General features: G+C 46.9%; 1 protein-coding gene across 1 annotated transcript in view; it reads right to left on the reverse strand.

The window, feature by feature from the left end:
- Nucleotides 1–1,888: 1,888 nt before the first annotated feature.
- Nucleotides 1,889–12,073, reverse strand: part of LOC135921810 (cylicin-2-like) — a 28,138-nt gene continuing 17,953 nt past the window's right edge. The window contains exons 4-6 of the mRNA XM_065456143.1: nucleotides 3,258–3,422; nucleotides 2,435–2,988; nucleotides 1,889–2,144 (exon numbers count right to left, since the gene is read on the reverse strand). Of these exons, the coding sequence (XP_065312215.1) occupies nucleotides 2,020–2,144; nucleotides 2,435–2,988; nucleotides 3,258–3,422 (844 nt within the window). The 3' untranslated portion in view covers nucleotides 1,889–2,019. The remainder of the gene's footprint in view (nucleotides 2,145–2,434; nucleotides 2,989–3,257; nucleotides 3,423–12,073) is intronic.

The following is a 12,073-nucleotide window of genomic DNA, read 5'->3' on the forward strand; positions in this document are numbered from 1 at the left end:
ATGATCTGCACTGTGTTTCAGACGCATCAAGAAGCAGGGAACAATTTCTATGCATCCAGAATCCAAATTTGTCAACTGCGACGCATTCTAATTAGATACCAAGAAACTTGCTCATCGCAGGACCCCCGAAGCAGACAAAGCTTTTATAAAATGTGGCAAGCAATTCAGTGAGGTCTGGGACGTCATGGAGGCTAGAGAACTTTGAACACCTTAATGCTCACTTCGCACTCGAAGACATATTGTCTTGCTTTCAGCCCCTCTCCACACATTGCAAGCTCTAAACTCTTAATCATAGTAGCTGGTGAAGTTGCTGAAGCTTTCTCGAGTTCCGCAAAACAAATACTTTTGACGCCTTCCATACTTCATGGCGATTCCATGCTGGGTTCGGCGAGCTGACAGGCTTCTCTTTCATGAGTTTGTGAAGCAAGCATTGTTCAGGAACCACATGACTGCACGTCTGTCACAGAAATGCTGGTAGCTTTGCACTGCTTTTCTAAGGCGTGCACAGCATGTCGGAGCTACTGGTACTAGCATATGGAAGAATGTTGTCGCGTGAATGCAAAGAGCTGATTTTCCTTAAGCTCATAGGCCTCACCCGCTGTGTCAACAACGCTGACATTCACAGCTGTTGATGTTCCTGGCTTCTTGCATACACTCATTCTTGGTGTTTTGACAGTAGCATGACATTATGCTTCCAGAGGAGTCCACTTCCTTTTCGGGGATGTCAAAGATGCAGGAAGGAGCCTCTGGATGCAGTCTAGGTTTCTTCAGGTGGCCAAGGATTACCTCACCTCTAAGCTCACTGCAGTTCTTATCACGTCTCATGTTGCTTGTGAAATGCTTCTCGCAGAAGTAATCTCTTGATGTGAGCCGACGGCCACACCCAGGAATCGCCCATGCTTGCAGATGTTCAGAATCATTCGGAGCCTTGACGATGCTCACCTTCTCCCTGCAACACTTGTAACCACTTCTGAAGTTTTAAACAAAACACCTGCGTCCCATCTTAGTCTAGCAAACTCCAAATGAGGGCACATTGCACGCAGCAGCGCTGTTAGTATTGCGGCCCTCGAACAGACACTACAAAAGCTGTTGCTGTTTGACTTGAGGGCGCACAAATACAACATTATGGCATGCCTGCTGAAGCAAACGCCCGTGTCGTCTACTTGTCTGCTTTGAGCGTAAGGCACGGGCACCGCCAAAGAAAGCGTGCCCGCGCTGCCCGCTTGGGCACCTCTCTTTCTTTTTTTTCTTTTTTTTGTTTGCTGCGGCTTGTACAACACACTGCAAGGCGCCGCGACTACGCACACCTTCATCGGCGCATACAAGTGTTACGTTATCTGGTCGCCCATGCTCGCCCACGCTGACGGGAGTTTCACCTCCTAAATAGTCTTCCTCTGTGTCCTACAAATTGTGTTCACCCCTGCTACTATCAATATGCTTCACCACAATATACAGGATGCTTCACTGGATGAAAGGTTACGCATGTGCCAGTGTTGCATGTAATTTATGAACTTTCTATGATATGGCAATTGAGGACAATTGTGCAAGAAAGCTGACTTGAGGTGCCCCAAAAAGCCTAAAAGCTTCGAGCAGCAATCAACCTACACGAATTTGCAATGTGGACAGTTTACTCTCATTTTCCCTTACAATTACCTGAATTTTCCAAATGCCCAGAATTTCTCATACTTCTCCAGGTCACTAGGCAGACACTCTGATGTGTTTCTGGGAAAACTAAATCATGCTAGTGTCTATGCTTGTTGAAATTACTTTTTTACGGTACCTTAGGATAGCTTTGAAATTATGGATTCCCATTCTGAAACCATGCAGAATGGTGCCAGTAATAATCTGTTTCATGCACTAAATAGCATGCTTTAATTATTTGCACACAGTGGTTCTCCAGCTTTATTCAAATCTCAATTTAAGACTTTCCATGTATTTGCTACACTGGTGCTGATGCCTCAAAGGCACAAATGATGGCTACAAAGAACAGCATTTTTTTATCTTTGGTACTGAGAGGGATCACCTTCGTCTTGACTTGGTGACTTGCGGGCTATTGGTCTTGGGAGTATCAAGTCGAGCGGTGCGTTTGCGCTTGGGTGCAGTCTCTTGTGGCTCCTCTTTCGCCTGCCTGCTGGACCCCTTGACTGAAACAGAGAGGGGTCTATTATTCAGGCTATGAAACAGACAGCTATAACATTACGTTAAAAGACATGTTTTTTGCCGCAATTGAACACTCACAAAAGAAAGACGCATAAAGACAACACGGGCGGCTGTGTCTTTCTTTTGCGAGTGTTCAATTGCGGCAAAAAACATGTCTTTTAGCAAGCACCAACTAGGCCAACAAGCAGTTCTGTTGCAACATTACGTTGCATGTTTTGTATTAAAAATTTAGAAGCTGAATACAATGAAGGTGTGATGCACTGTAGTAACTTACCCGGAGTGGTATCGTCATCTGCTTTACCTCTTCCTTCAGATTTGCGCCCAGGCATTTCCTTTGCTTTAGAAGGTTCACTCCGTTTTGATCCGACTGAGGTGCTGTCCCCTTTCGCTCCTCCTCCACCTTTCGGCTCTCCTCTTGGGTGATCTTTGCTTTCTCCCTTGGATTCAGCCTTGGAATCTGCCTTGCCATCCGTTTTGCTCTCACCTTTGGAACCTTTTGTGAAGGACTGTTTGTGCTTGTCATGCGGCCCGTCTTGATGCTTACTGTCAGACTTTGTCTCTGATGTCTTTGATGACTTTGTGTCTGGTTTGGTTTTAATTCTTGGCACACCTTGGTTGTTTGAACTGCTGATATCAGCTCTCTGTGCTTTGGTATTACTTGATGCTGGTGACTCTAGCCGGCCAGACTTGTGACTTGGTGTGCTGTCATTTTTAACCTTGCCATGTGCGTGCTCTGGCTTAACCTTGCTGGTGGAGGACGCACTCTGCTTCGGCGTGCCCATGTCACCCTTTCGTGACGTCGTCCCTGATGTGGACTTGGCCCCAGACCTGCATCATAATTTGTGTACTTAAATTGTCAGCTTGTAGATATGCTTAACACCTTTTTCTGCAAATTATAGTTGTCATTTTTGCATGCTCTTAATGTAGAAACTGTGTTGCACAGTAGTGATGACACAATGAGCTTCCAGCAACCTCACATCAGTTGTGCTTTATTGCTACAATTATTAAAAACATTTACGTTGGTTAGTAAGCTTACAGAATGAATGCGGCAACCCCTTGTCATCATGTCTAGGTGTTCAAGAAAAGTAGGGCCTTGCCTGGAAGCTGCCTCTGCCTCACTGCGCCTTATTTTCCCGCCTGCACTGGGTACAGGCGAAGACTTTGCTGCATTCCAGTCACCTTTGCCCGTCTTGCCACCGGTGGCTTCAGGCTTCTTGGATGCTGAAGAGTCATCTACGCGCACTTTACCACCCATGGAGGATCTGTGAAGGCCAGAAAGTGAGGTTCTTGTTATGTTTATGGGGAGCATCCAGTGTGTAAACAAGTATGAAATTCCTTCAATGGAAAGGACTTGAAAACACAAAAAAGTGCAGCAACTTTCTCAAAGAAGTTTAGGAGGCAGTCATCTTATATGCTCCCACAGTGACCATGTGGTATTCGGGCAAGGAGTAGTGTTTCTTGGTACAAGAGACAAACATGCGATAAAGAATGCGTGTTATAGCACGACTAAAATTGTACAGTTGACTTTCATTAACTTTACTCCAATGGGATGGACAAAATTTACTGAATTATTTCACAAGTCAAATTAAACAACAGGCAGAAAAATGCAAGAACTCAGAGGATTCATTTGCTGGTCAGTGTTTGATCTAAAATGCCACCAAAATAAACACGCGACCACATTATATGGCTTCAAAGTTGAAAAATAATGTAGAAGTGACAGTAAGTTGATTTGGTATGAAAAAGAAAACCAATCACTTTACCTTCACGGAATGAAAATTTATTTACTCTAATGTCCACGGTCATCCCTCTCACCCACACAATATATTCTCTCACAATATATTCGCTCACACGCAGAGAAGCCAAATGTTATCGTTTTACAAGAAACATTAACATCTAACGTCACGCTGTCTGGCTACAAGCCCGTAGCAAAACACGAAGAAGGACGGGGGATCGCCGTACTGATTAGCAACAAGCTGACCCACATCACTCACGACCTTAACATGACCGCAAGTAAAGTCGAATACATGATGATAGAGATAATTCCTAGCCCAACTAACCGCGAAAGTATATTCATCCTGAATGTCTACAGTAGTCCCAAAGCTCCAAGACAACGCTTCAAAGCCCTAATCACCAAGGCCACGCAACTAGCGCGCGACTCCCCTTTGATCATAGCTGGTGATTTCAACGCACCGTACCACACCTGGGGCTACCCATATAACACTAACAAGGGGGAGGAACTCTGGCGTGAGGCTATAAACCTAAACTTGATGCTAGTCACGGACCCAGCGTTCCCCACCAGATGCGGAACATCGTCGAGCCGTGACACGACACCGGATCTCACCTTTGTCAGGAGCAATGCAGCCGTCAAGTGGACGAACCTCGGGGTAGACTTTGGTAGCGACCATTATATCTTGGCCACGCACCTCCAAGTCGAGCAGAAGAGACAGCGTATGTTCCAGTACACAGACTGGGACAAATTTCGCAAAATTAGGGAAGAGCGAACGGAGAGTGTGGAGAAGCCTAGCCTCGAACAATGGGTTGTACAGGTTAGGCAGGACATCAAAGCTACCACCAAAGAGGTTTGTACCGATCTTCCAGTGGAAAAGATGGACAGCCGTCTGGCTCACCTGTTGGAGGCCAAGCAGTCGCTCCTCGCCAGGTGGAAAGGACAACGGCTGAACCGCCGGCTAAGAAAAAAGATATCGGAAGTCAACAGAACTATAGAGGAACACTGCAGAGCCCTCTCTAAACAACAATGGGATGAGGTGTGTAACTCGATCGACGGGCAGCTGCGCAACGGGGGCACCTGGAACCTCCTAAAGCATCTCCTCGACGAGACAAACACTAAAACCAACCAACGCAACACACTGGCGCGCACCCTACACATAGCAAAGCGAGAATATTCGAGCAATGAAATTTTATCCCAACTAGTGAAGAAGTACCTGTCAGTCGCATCGGGCCCTACACCACCTTGCCCTGACTACGAAGGCTCCGACAACCCTGAGCTCGACGCAGATTTTGGGATTGAGGAGATCAGGCAGGCGCTCCATGCCCTCAACGGCAGATCGGCTCCGGGTCCAGACAAGATCACAAACAAAGCTTTACGGAACCTGGACGAGAAGTCCATCGAATACCTAACGGACATCATTAACCAAACATGGAGCAGCGGTAAAGTCCCGGAAATGTGGAAATCGGCCAACACCATTCTCATTCCCAAGCCAGGCAAGCCGCCCAGCCTCGATAACCTCCGCCCAATTTCGCTCACATCGTGCGTGGGGAAGGTTGCTGAGCACGCAATCCTAAACAGGCTTTCACGCTACCTGGAGGACCACGACATTTACCCACACAACATGATCGGCTTCAGGGTCGGACTCTCGACGCAGGACGCGATGAAGCTCATCAGGCATCACATTATTGACTGTAATACGCGGGACACGAGAGCCATACTAGGTCTAGATCTGGAAAAGGCCTTCGATAACGTTCTTCACTCGTTCGTTTTGAACACAATCTCGAGTCTTAACCTGGGGAAGCACTTTCATTCCTACACGAGATCTTTCCTGTCAAATAGAGAAGCCACACTTAAGATCGGGGACCTGACTTCAGACATGGTCAAGCTGGGGTCTAAGGGGACGCCACAAGGGGCAGTCATATCCCCAACCCTCTTTAACCTCGTCATGATTGGACTATCCCGGACACTCTCTGCTATCGATGGTATCAGTCATACCATATACGCAGATGACGTTACCATCTGGTGTACGGGAGGTAGTGACGGACAGGTAGAGACGGCCCTGCAAGAGGCGATTGATGCTACCGAGAGATACCTTGAGTCCACGGGCCTTCGGTGCTCACCGCACAAGTCGGAACTGCTACTTTATCGACCCAAGCGCAGAGGCCCGAAACCAAAGGGGTGGAAACCACTCGCCGAATGCGACATAAAACTGCGCACAAACGACGGAGGATATATTCCGAGGGTGGATGCTATCCGGATTCTCGGCATGATGGTAGAGTCGAATGGTTCAAACAACCAGACAGTGCTGCGACTCACTAAGAAGACGGACAATGCCATCAGACTAATCAGAAGAGTGGCCAACCGGCAGCAAGGCCTCGGAGAAGATAACCTCGTGAGATTGGTACATGCGTTCGTAATGTGTCATTTCACTTACGTCGCGGCTATGCACAACTGGCAAAGATCGGAGCGGGATAAGCTCAACGCATTAATCAGGAAGGCAATCAAGAGAGCTCTCGGCCTCCCCATATACACTCACACGGAACGCTTACTTCAACTTGGCATGCATAACACGCTAGAGGAAATAGCGGAAGCACAGGAGAGGGCCCAGTTCGTCAGGTTATCTACCACACAAGCTGGAAGACACATCTTACAGGAGCTGGGCGTTCCCCCCACAGTAATCAAAACAAAGTTCTGTAGCATCCCTCGAGAGCAGCGGGACCGCATCATTGTCGCCCCGATCCCACGAAACGTCCATCCAGAGCACAACGTGGGAAGACGTCGGGCGCGCGCGAAGGCTCTCCTGGAAAAGGCTCGTGAACGAGCTTCGGAGAACAGTTTCGTAGACGCAGCGCGCTACGCCGACGGACAGGCCTTCGCTGTAGTTAGCGTAGATCATGAAAGGCAAATAACAAACGCAATCTCGATTCGGACGACGTCCTCTGAGATCGCAGAGCAGGCTGCAATAGCGATGGCCTTATTGGACGACAAGAGGACATCAGTCTACAGTGACTCCATATCAGCTGTTAGGGCATTTGCCAAAGGTACCATATCCGAGCTGGCCCTAAGGATACTAGGAAGCAAGGAGATCAAGCCACACACATTGATCTGGTTTCCAGCCCACATGGGACAGATCGAGGGTGCCCCGCCCAACCTCAACGAGTCGGCACACGGAGCTGCGCGAGGGATCATCAACCGCGTAGCTACCGGGCAGCCTGACGCTGGGGGTACTGACAATCGGGACTCTCCTTCATCCTACACCGAAATTACTCAGCACTTTTATTTGGCTCGGAGGATCTACCCCCTCCCACATTGCAAACTCAATAGACCTCAAGCTTTGACACTCAGGCTTCTACAGACGGGGGTTTACCCAAACCCCCTACTTCTTCACAAGGTGTACCCCGAAATTCAAACAACAAATGCATGTGCACTTTGCAATGATTTAGCGAGTTTACCTCACATGCTCTGGCGATGTCCCGCGTTACACAGCGATAAAAACAACACTTCTTCACGTTGGGATGCGGTCCTACACAGCCCCAACCTCGAAGAACAGTTATGGGCTGTCCAACGGGCCCGCGACGCGGCGGAGAGACTCGGCCTCTCTGTCCCGACGTGGGAGCGGCCCGCTGCGCGCTAGTGCGCGCCCTAAAGGACCCTAATAAAGTTTTTCATCCATCCATCCCTCTCACCCAGAACTTTATTGCTGTCCATGAACCATAACATGTCCTCTGTATGATCTATTGTTTAATATTATACATTTATCAAATGGCCTAGCAACAATTACAAACACAATGGTGGCCCATGGCTAGACTAACCACTTCTCTAGTTCTTCCTGCAATGCACGCAGTTCTCCGAAATGCCAAAAACATGTAGTGCTACTTGTGCCCACTAGCCTAGCATGTAAAATAACAATCTTTTGAATGAGCTTTCGTAATCAGACTGAAAGCAAAGCACTGTTATCATGCTATGCAAGTAGTTGCTATTGCTACCTTGTGATGTCAATAATGTTAGCTAGGCTGGCTCTGACAGAAGGCTGTTGTGAATGCTGCAAAGATGGTTTTTGCTTAGTATGTGACTGCACTAAGCAGACATTCTTGGACAAATTTTCTCTAAAAGAAAGGCCTGCATTAGAACTGGGCAAATACTGTGAACATTCATTATGAACTAGCATTGTTGCTTAAAAATCTTCCTCAGGCAGGCTGAAAATGGCATATTGAAAATGGTCCAGGAATAATGAAAGTTTGGACCCATAGAAATGTATGGGCACCAGATAGGACCGTTAAGCATGATAGAATTAAAAAAGAATGAATTAACCAGAGTCAAATTACCAGAAGTCTACAGAATTATGCAAATGTTAGGTCTCAAGATGGCCAAGGGCATTCATTAGCTGCTTACCACAAGGCAGCCCTCCCATTTATCAGTGCCCATCCAGATGTCAAGGCAGCGTTGGTGCGAACAGTTGATGGGTCAACAAAAAACCCCTCTACCTGGGCCTTACCACCTGAACTAATTGATGAATAAGGCCAACGTTAAATGCTACCGTGGGAACAATTTCAACCTTGGATCCCCAGATTGCTAAATATGCGGGGGCATAGGTGCAACATCAGAGGCAGAGTTCAACGGAATGGTGTGATATCAAGGGCAGGATATTGCGAACGATTCAACTACTGTGACTGGCCATGATACAATCAGGTTCTTTAGTCTAGTCGCCCAGGGAAGACGATGGTATTAAAAACAGGGACCTTTTTCCAAGCTATACAGCAAATTCTATTCAGTAAATTCAACGCCAACACCACATGTGCGACAAGAAAGCCAGCATGAAAATGGCACGCCAGCAAGGAGCTGCAAAAAATTGCAATGAAAGATGGCACCTATCTTACGGGTACTGTGTGCCGGGAGCATGTTCAGCTAATGCAGTGGCGAATACGTATACAGGTACAGCTACAGCCAAATGGGTGCTACCTTTTCGCCTTTTCTTTGAGAGTTTATAATTTTTGCATACATTGTGCACATACAGTCAACGTGCAATTTTTTTGGAAACTTTCAGAAAAACGAATGCATGCCTTTTACTGCCCCCAAAGGCTCAAACTGCCATAGGCACGTCCAAAATAGCTCTGAAGGCCTGCGAGTACATTAGGTGTATCAGTGCTCGTACTGTCACAGGAGATGGCGGGTGCACGCGTGTAATTAAGGTATACATACTGTGTCCCATAACAATTGCCTCTTCCCACTCTTAGTATACTTCACCGCAGTACTTCGCGTATGCTTCACCGCATAACACTGCTATATTGAGCCAAAGCAGACTTGTGAGAACCGGCATTATGCAACTTGTACTTTTCGAGCTTTGAAGCCATTGGCGAGGATTAGAAAGGCAGAGTCAGCGCCATTGCTAACGGCAGCAAATTGTTTTAATGAAAAACATGGTGTTGAGCAGCAAAATGTTTGGTAACGAACGTCAAAGTAGCTAGGCCTAGCGTACCTGCAGTGGTGGCTACGGCTGCCAGTGGATCTGCGGGTGAGAGCACCTATTCGAGGCGGCGGGATAATCGAAATGGCGGAGGTGGCGGCTTCGATCACTGCCGTTTCGGGGCTGCAGGCATGGCACAAAGTCCGGAAAATCGGAGGGCCAAGGGTTTTCATGTCCGAAATTTCTTATACATTTACTCTATGGTGGTACCGTAGCGGTGTCGCAAAGGTGTGCACATTATCGGGCATGTCCGAAAAATCTGGCGTCCGGAAAATCAGTCATTGACCGTACGCACATTTATCCATTCACCACGCCTTGCATGTGCATGCAAAAAGAGCGAGAAGCGGCACAACGACAGCAGGGAGCACATTGTATTTGTCATATGTCGGTAAAACAGACGGTGCACCTTTTTTATTTTTTATTGGTCACTGCACGCGTTGGATAGGGTAAAGCCGAGTTGTAGATAAAATGCTGTTATTCTTGACTTAATGAAAACCTATAATGCAATCGTGTCATCAACAACTAAAGAATTTCGCAACTTCGAATATCTCATTCCACAATGCTTTGTGACAAATACTGTGTCACTACCCAGACCAACATACGAGCAAATAAATGTATCATAACAAAAAGGAAGCTCAAGTAGTCTTAACCAGCCCTGAACAGCTCTCCCACAGAAATAAAATTATCATCCACATATTACACAAATAAGTGATAGCTGTGTGGTGCAGTAGTTTCATTTGACCTTACATTTTTTTCTTGTGCACATGTTACTTTCTTTCATATTAACTGATATGTGTTTTGTTAGGGTGTCCAATTCATTTCATTTGTCACGCATATACATGTCCGAACCTTTTACGGAATAAACAGTGTCGGTGCATCTGCACTGTTGCTCGCCTTCGCCATGTTCATAATTTAAAATTACAGTGAACTCTCGTTAAGACTAACTCAGTTGAGCTGCATCCTCGCATATAACAAACAATATGAGAATGTTTGTTTGGTTTTCCACAGACTCAATGCAAAAAAAAATCCACTTAAGATTAACTGCCTCAGACGTGCTCTTCAGTTAAGACGAACATTCAGAGTGACTGCCTCCGCTACCGATCCTGGAGGCTAAGGTGCGCACATCAAGGCACCCTACTGGAGGTATGTGGTGCACAGTGCCTGTAGACAGAGGCGAAAACAAGAGGAGGAAACAAAATGAGACAGTGACGTTTCACTTCATGAACGCAGGTGATGCGCAAGCATATGGGTGCTATAGTGCATATGAAGCTATAAGCCCTCGGTGCGCTTAGACTGTCCGTATCACAGATCGTATTGAGAAAGGGCTCGTGCGGCCACGCTATACACAGCAGCCACCGTTGTAGAACATCCCCTTGTAAACATTTGCTTACTAACTAAATCATAGTGTCAGTGCGCACAGGCAAACATGGACACATCACACTCAATGACCGTGGGCACTCCCTTTCAAAACTCTGGCGCGAGGAATCACGGCACCAGCAGCAAACGAAGTGACCTCCGCGCTGTCTATCACTTCAAATTGAGCTGCAAGAACACAGCACACACAAAGCTCTGAGCCATTGGCGCACCCAGACTGTTTCCCCAAAGCAGACTGTATTCAAGATAAAGCTGCGGGACTGAAGTACAACATCCCCTCCCTCCCCTCTCGGTGCCACGGAAGATGGCGCGCTCCCACTTCCCTTAATTTTCTCCTTTACGCACCAAGATTCAGATGCCATCGTCGACTCACCGTCACACGCTTTCACTTGCACATGTACCGTACAGCGCGCAAAAACAATGTTACCATGAGACAAACCCTCTACGTCCGTATCGCGAACGAAACATGTAGCAACTGCCAGAGGAGGTCAACCCAGCGCGACTCTGCATACCTTCCTCCTCCGCGATACTTTGCCTCGTTTCTCCTCCCCCACTTCGCTCAACGTCACCTGGACTTTCAGCTAGGGTGCATTTCTTTGCCGCGCGCTCAGTGCACTGCTTCTTACTTTCGCTAGCTCGGAGCCTGCACCGATGACCTGTGAGGCAGCAGATGCATGCTTTAACTCCCTAGTGAACTTTTTGCAGCAGTATGAAGGCACAGAAGAATTTTTAAGGTCATTAACTGATATGAAATCGTTTGTGGCTACTTATCATTTTGCACAGAAGCATCAAACGTCCATCACGGACTGCACGAAACCAAAAGAGTACCACTTGAAGTTTTATATTAATTTCGGGTAAATAAATGCTTTGTATGTCATTCCCCTCGCCCCCTTTAGGTTTATTTCATTTACCGTTTTAAAGTAAGACATTTGGATGCTTCGGCCATGTTGCCAATTATTCTTCTGATAAGGCGAACTTCTGATAAGACAAATTTTCATGGTCCCTTTGAGTTCGTCTTAAAGGGAGTCTACAATATGTGGTTTTACAGGCCAAAACCGGGATCTACTTATGTCAGGCATGCTGTAGCAGGGGCTGTGTATTAATTATATACACCACCTTGGTTTCTTGAACGAGCACGTAATGCATGGTACATGAGTGTTTTTTGCATTTGATCTCCATCGGAATGGGGTCGCTGTGCTGGAATCAAACACTTGCGCAGCAGTGCAACACCGTAGTAAGTATAGGCTACTGTGGCAAGTAACAGGGAATAATCTGTGACACCAGTTTAAACAAGTTTTTCGCAGAGCTTTGATTCCCTTCTGCGAGATATTTTAGTGCATACGAAA

The sequence above is a fragment of the Dermacentor albipictus genome, chromosome 6, assembly GCF_038994185.2.
Source record: "Dermacentor albipictus isolate Rhodes 1998 colony chromosome 6, USDA_Dalb.pri_finalv2, whole genome shotgun sequence".
Taxonomy (NCBI): Eukaryota; Metazoa; Arthropoda; class Arachnida; order Ixodida; family Ixodidae; genus Dermacentor; species Dermacentor albipictus.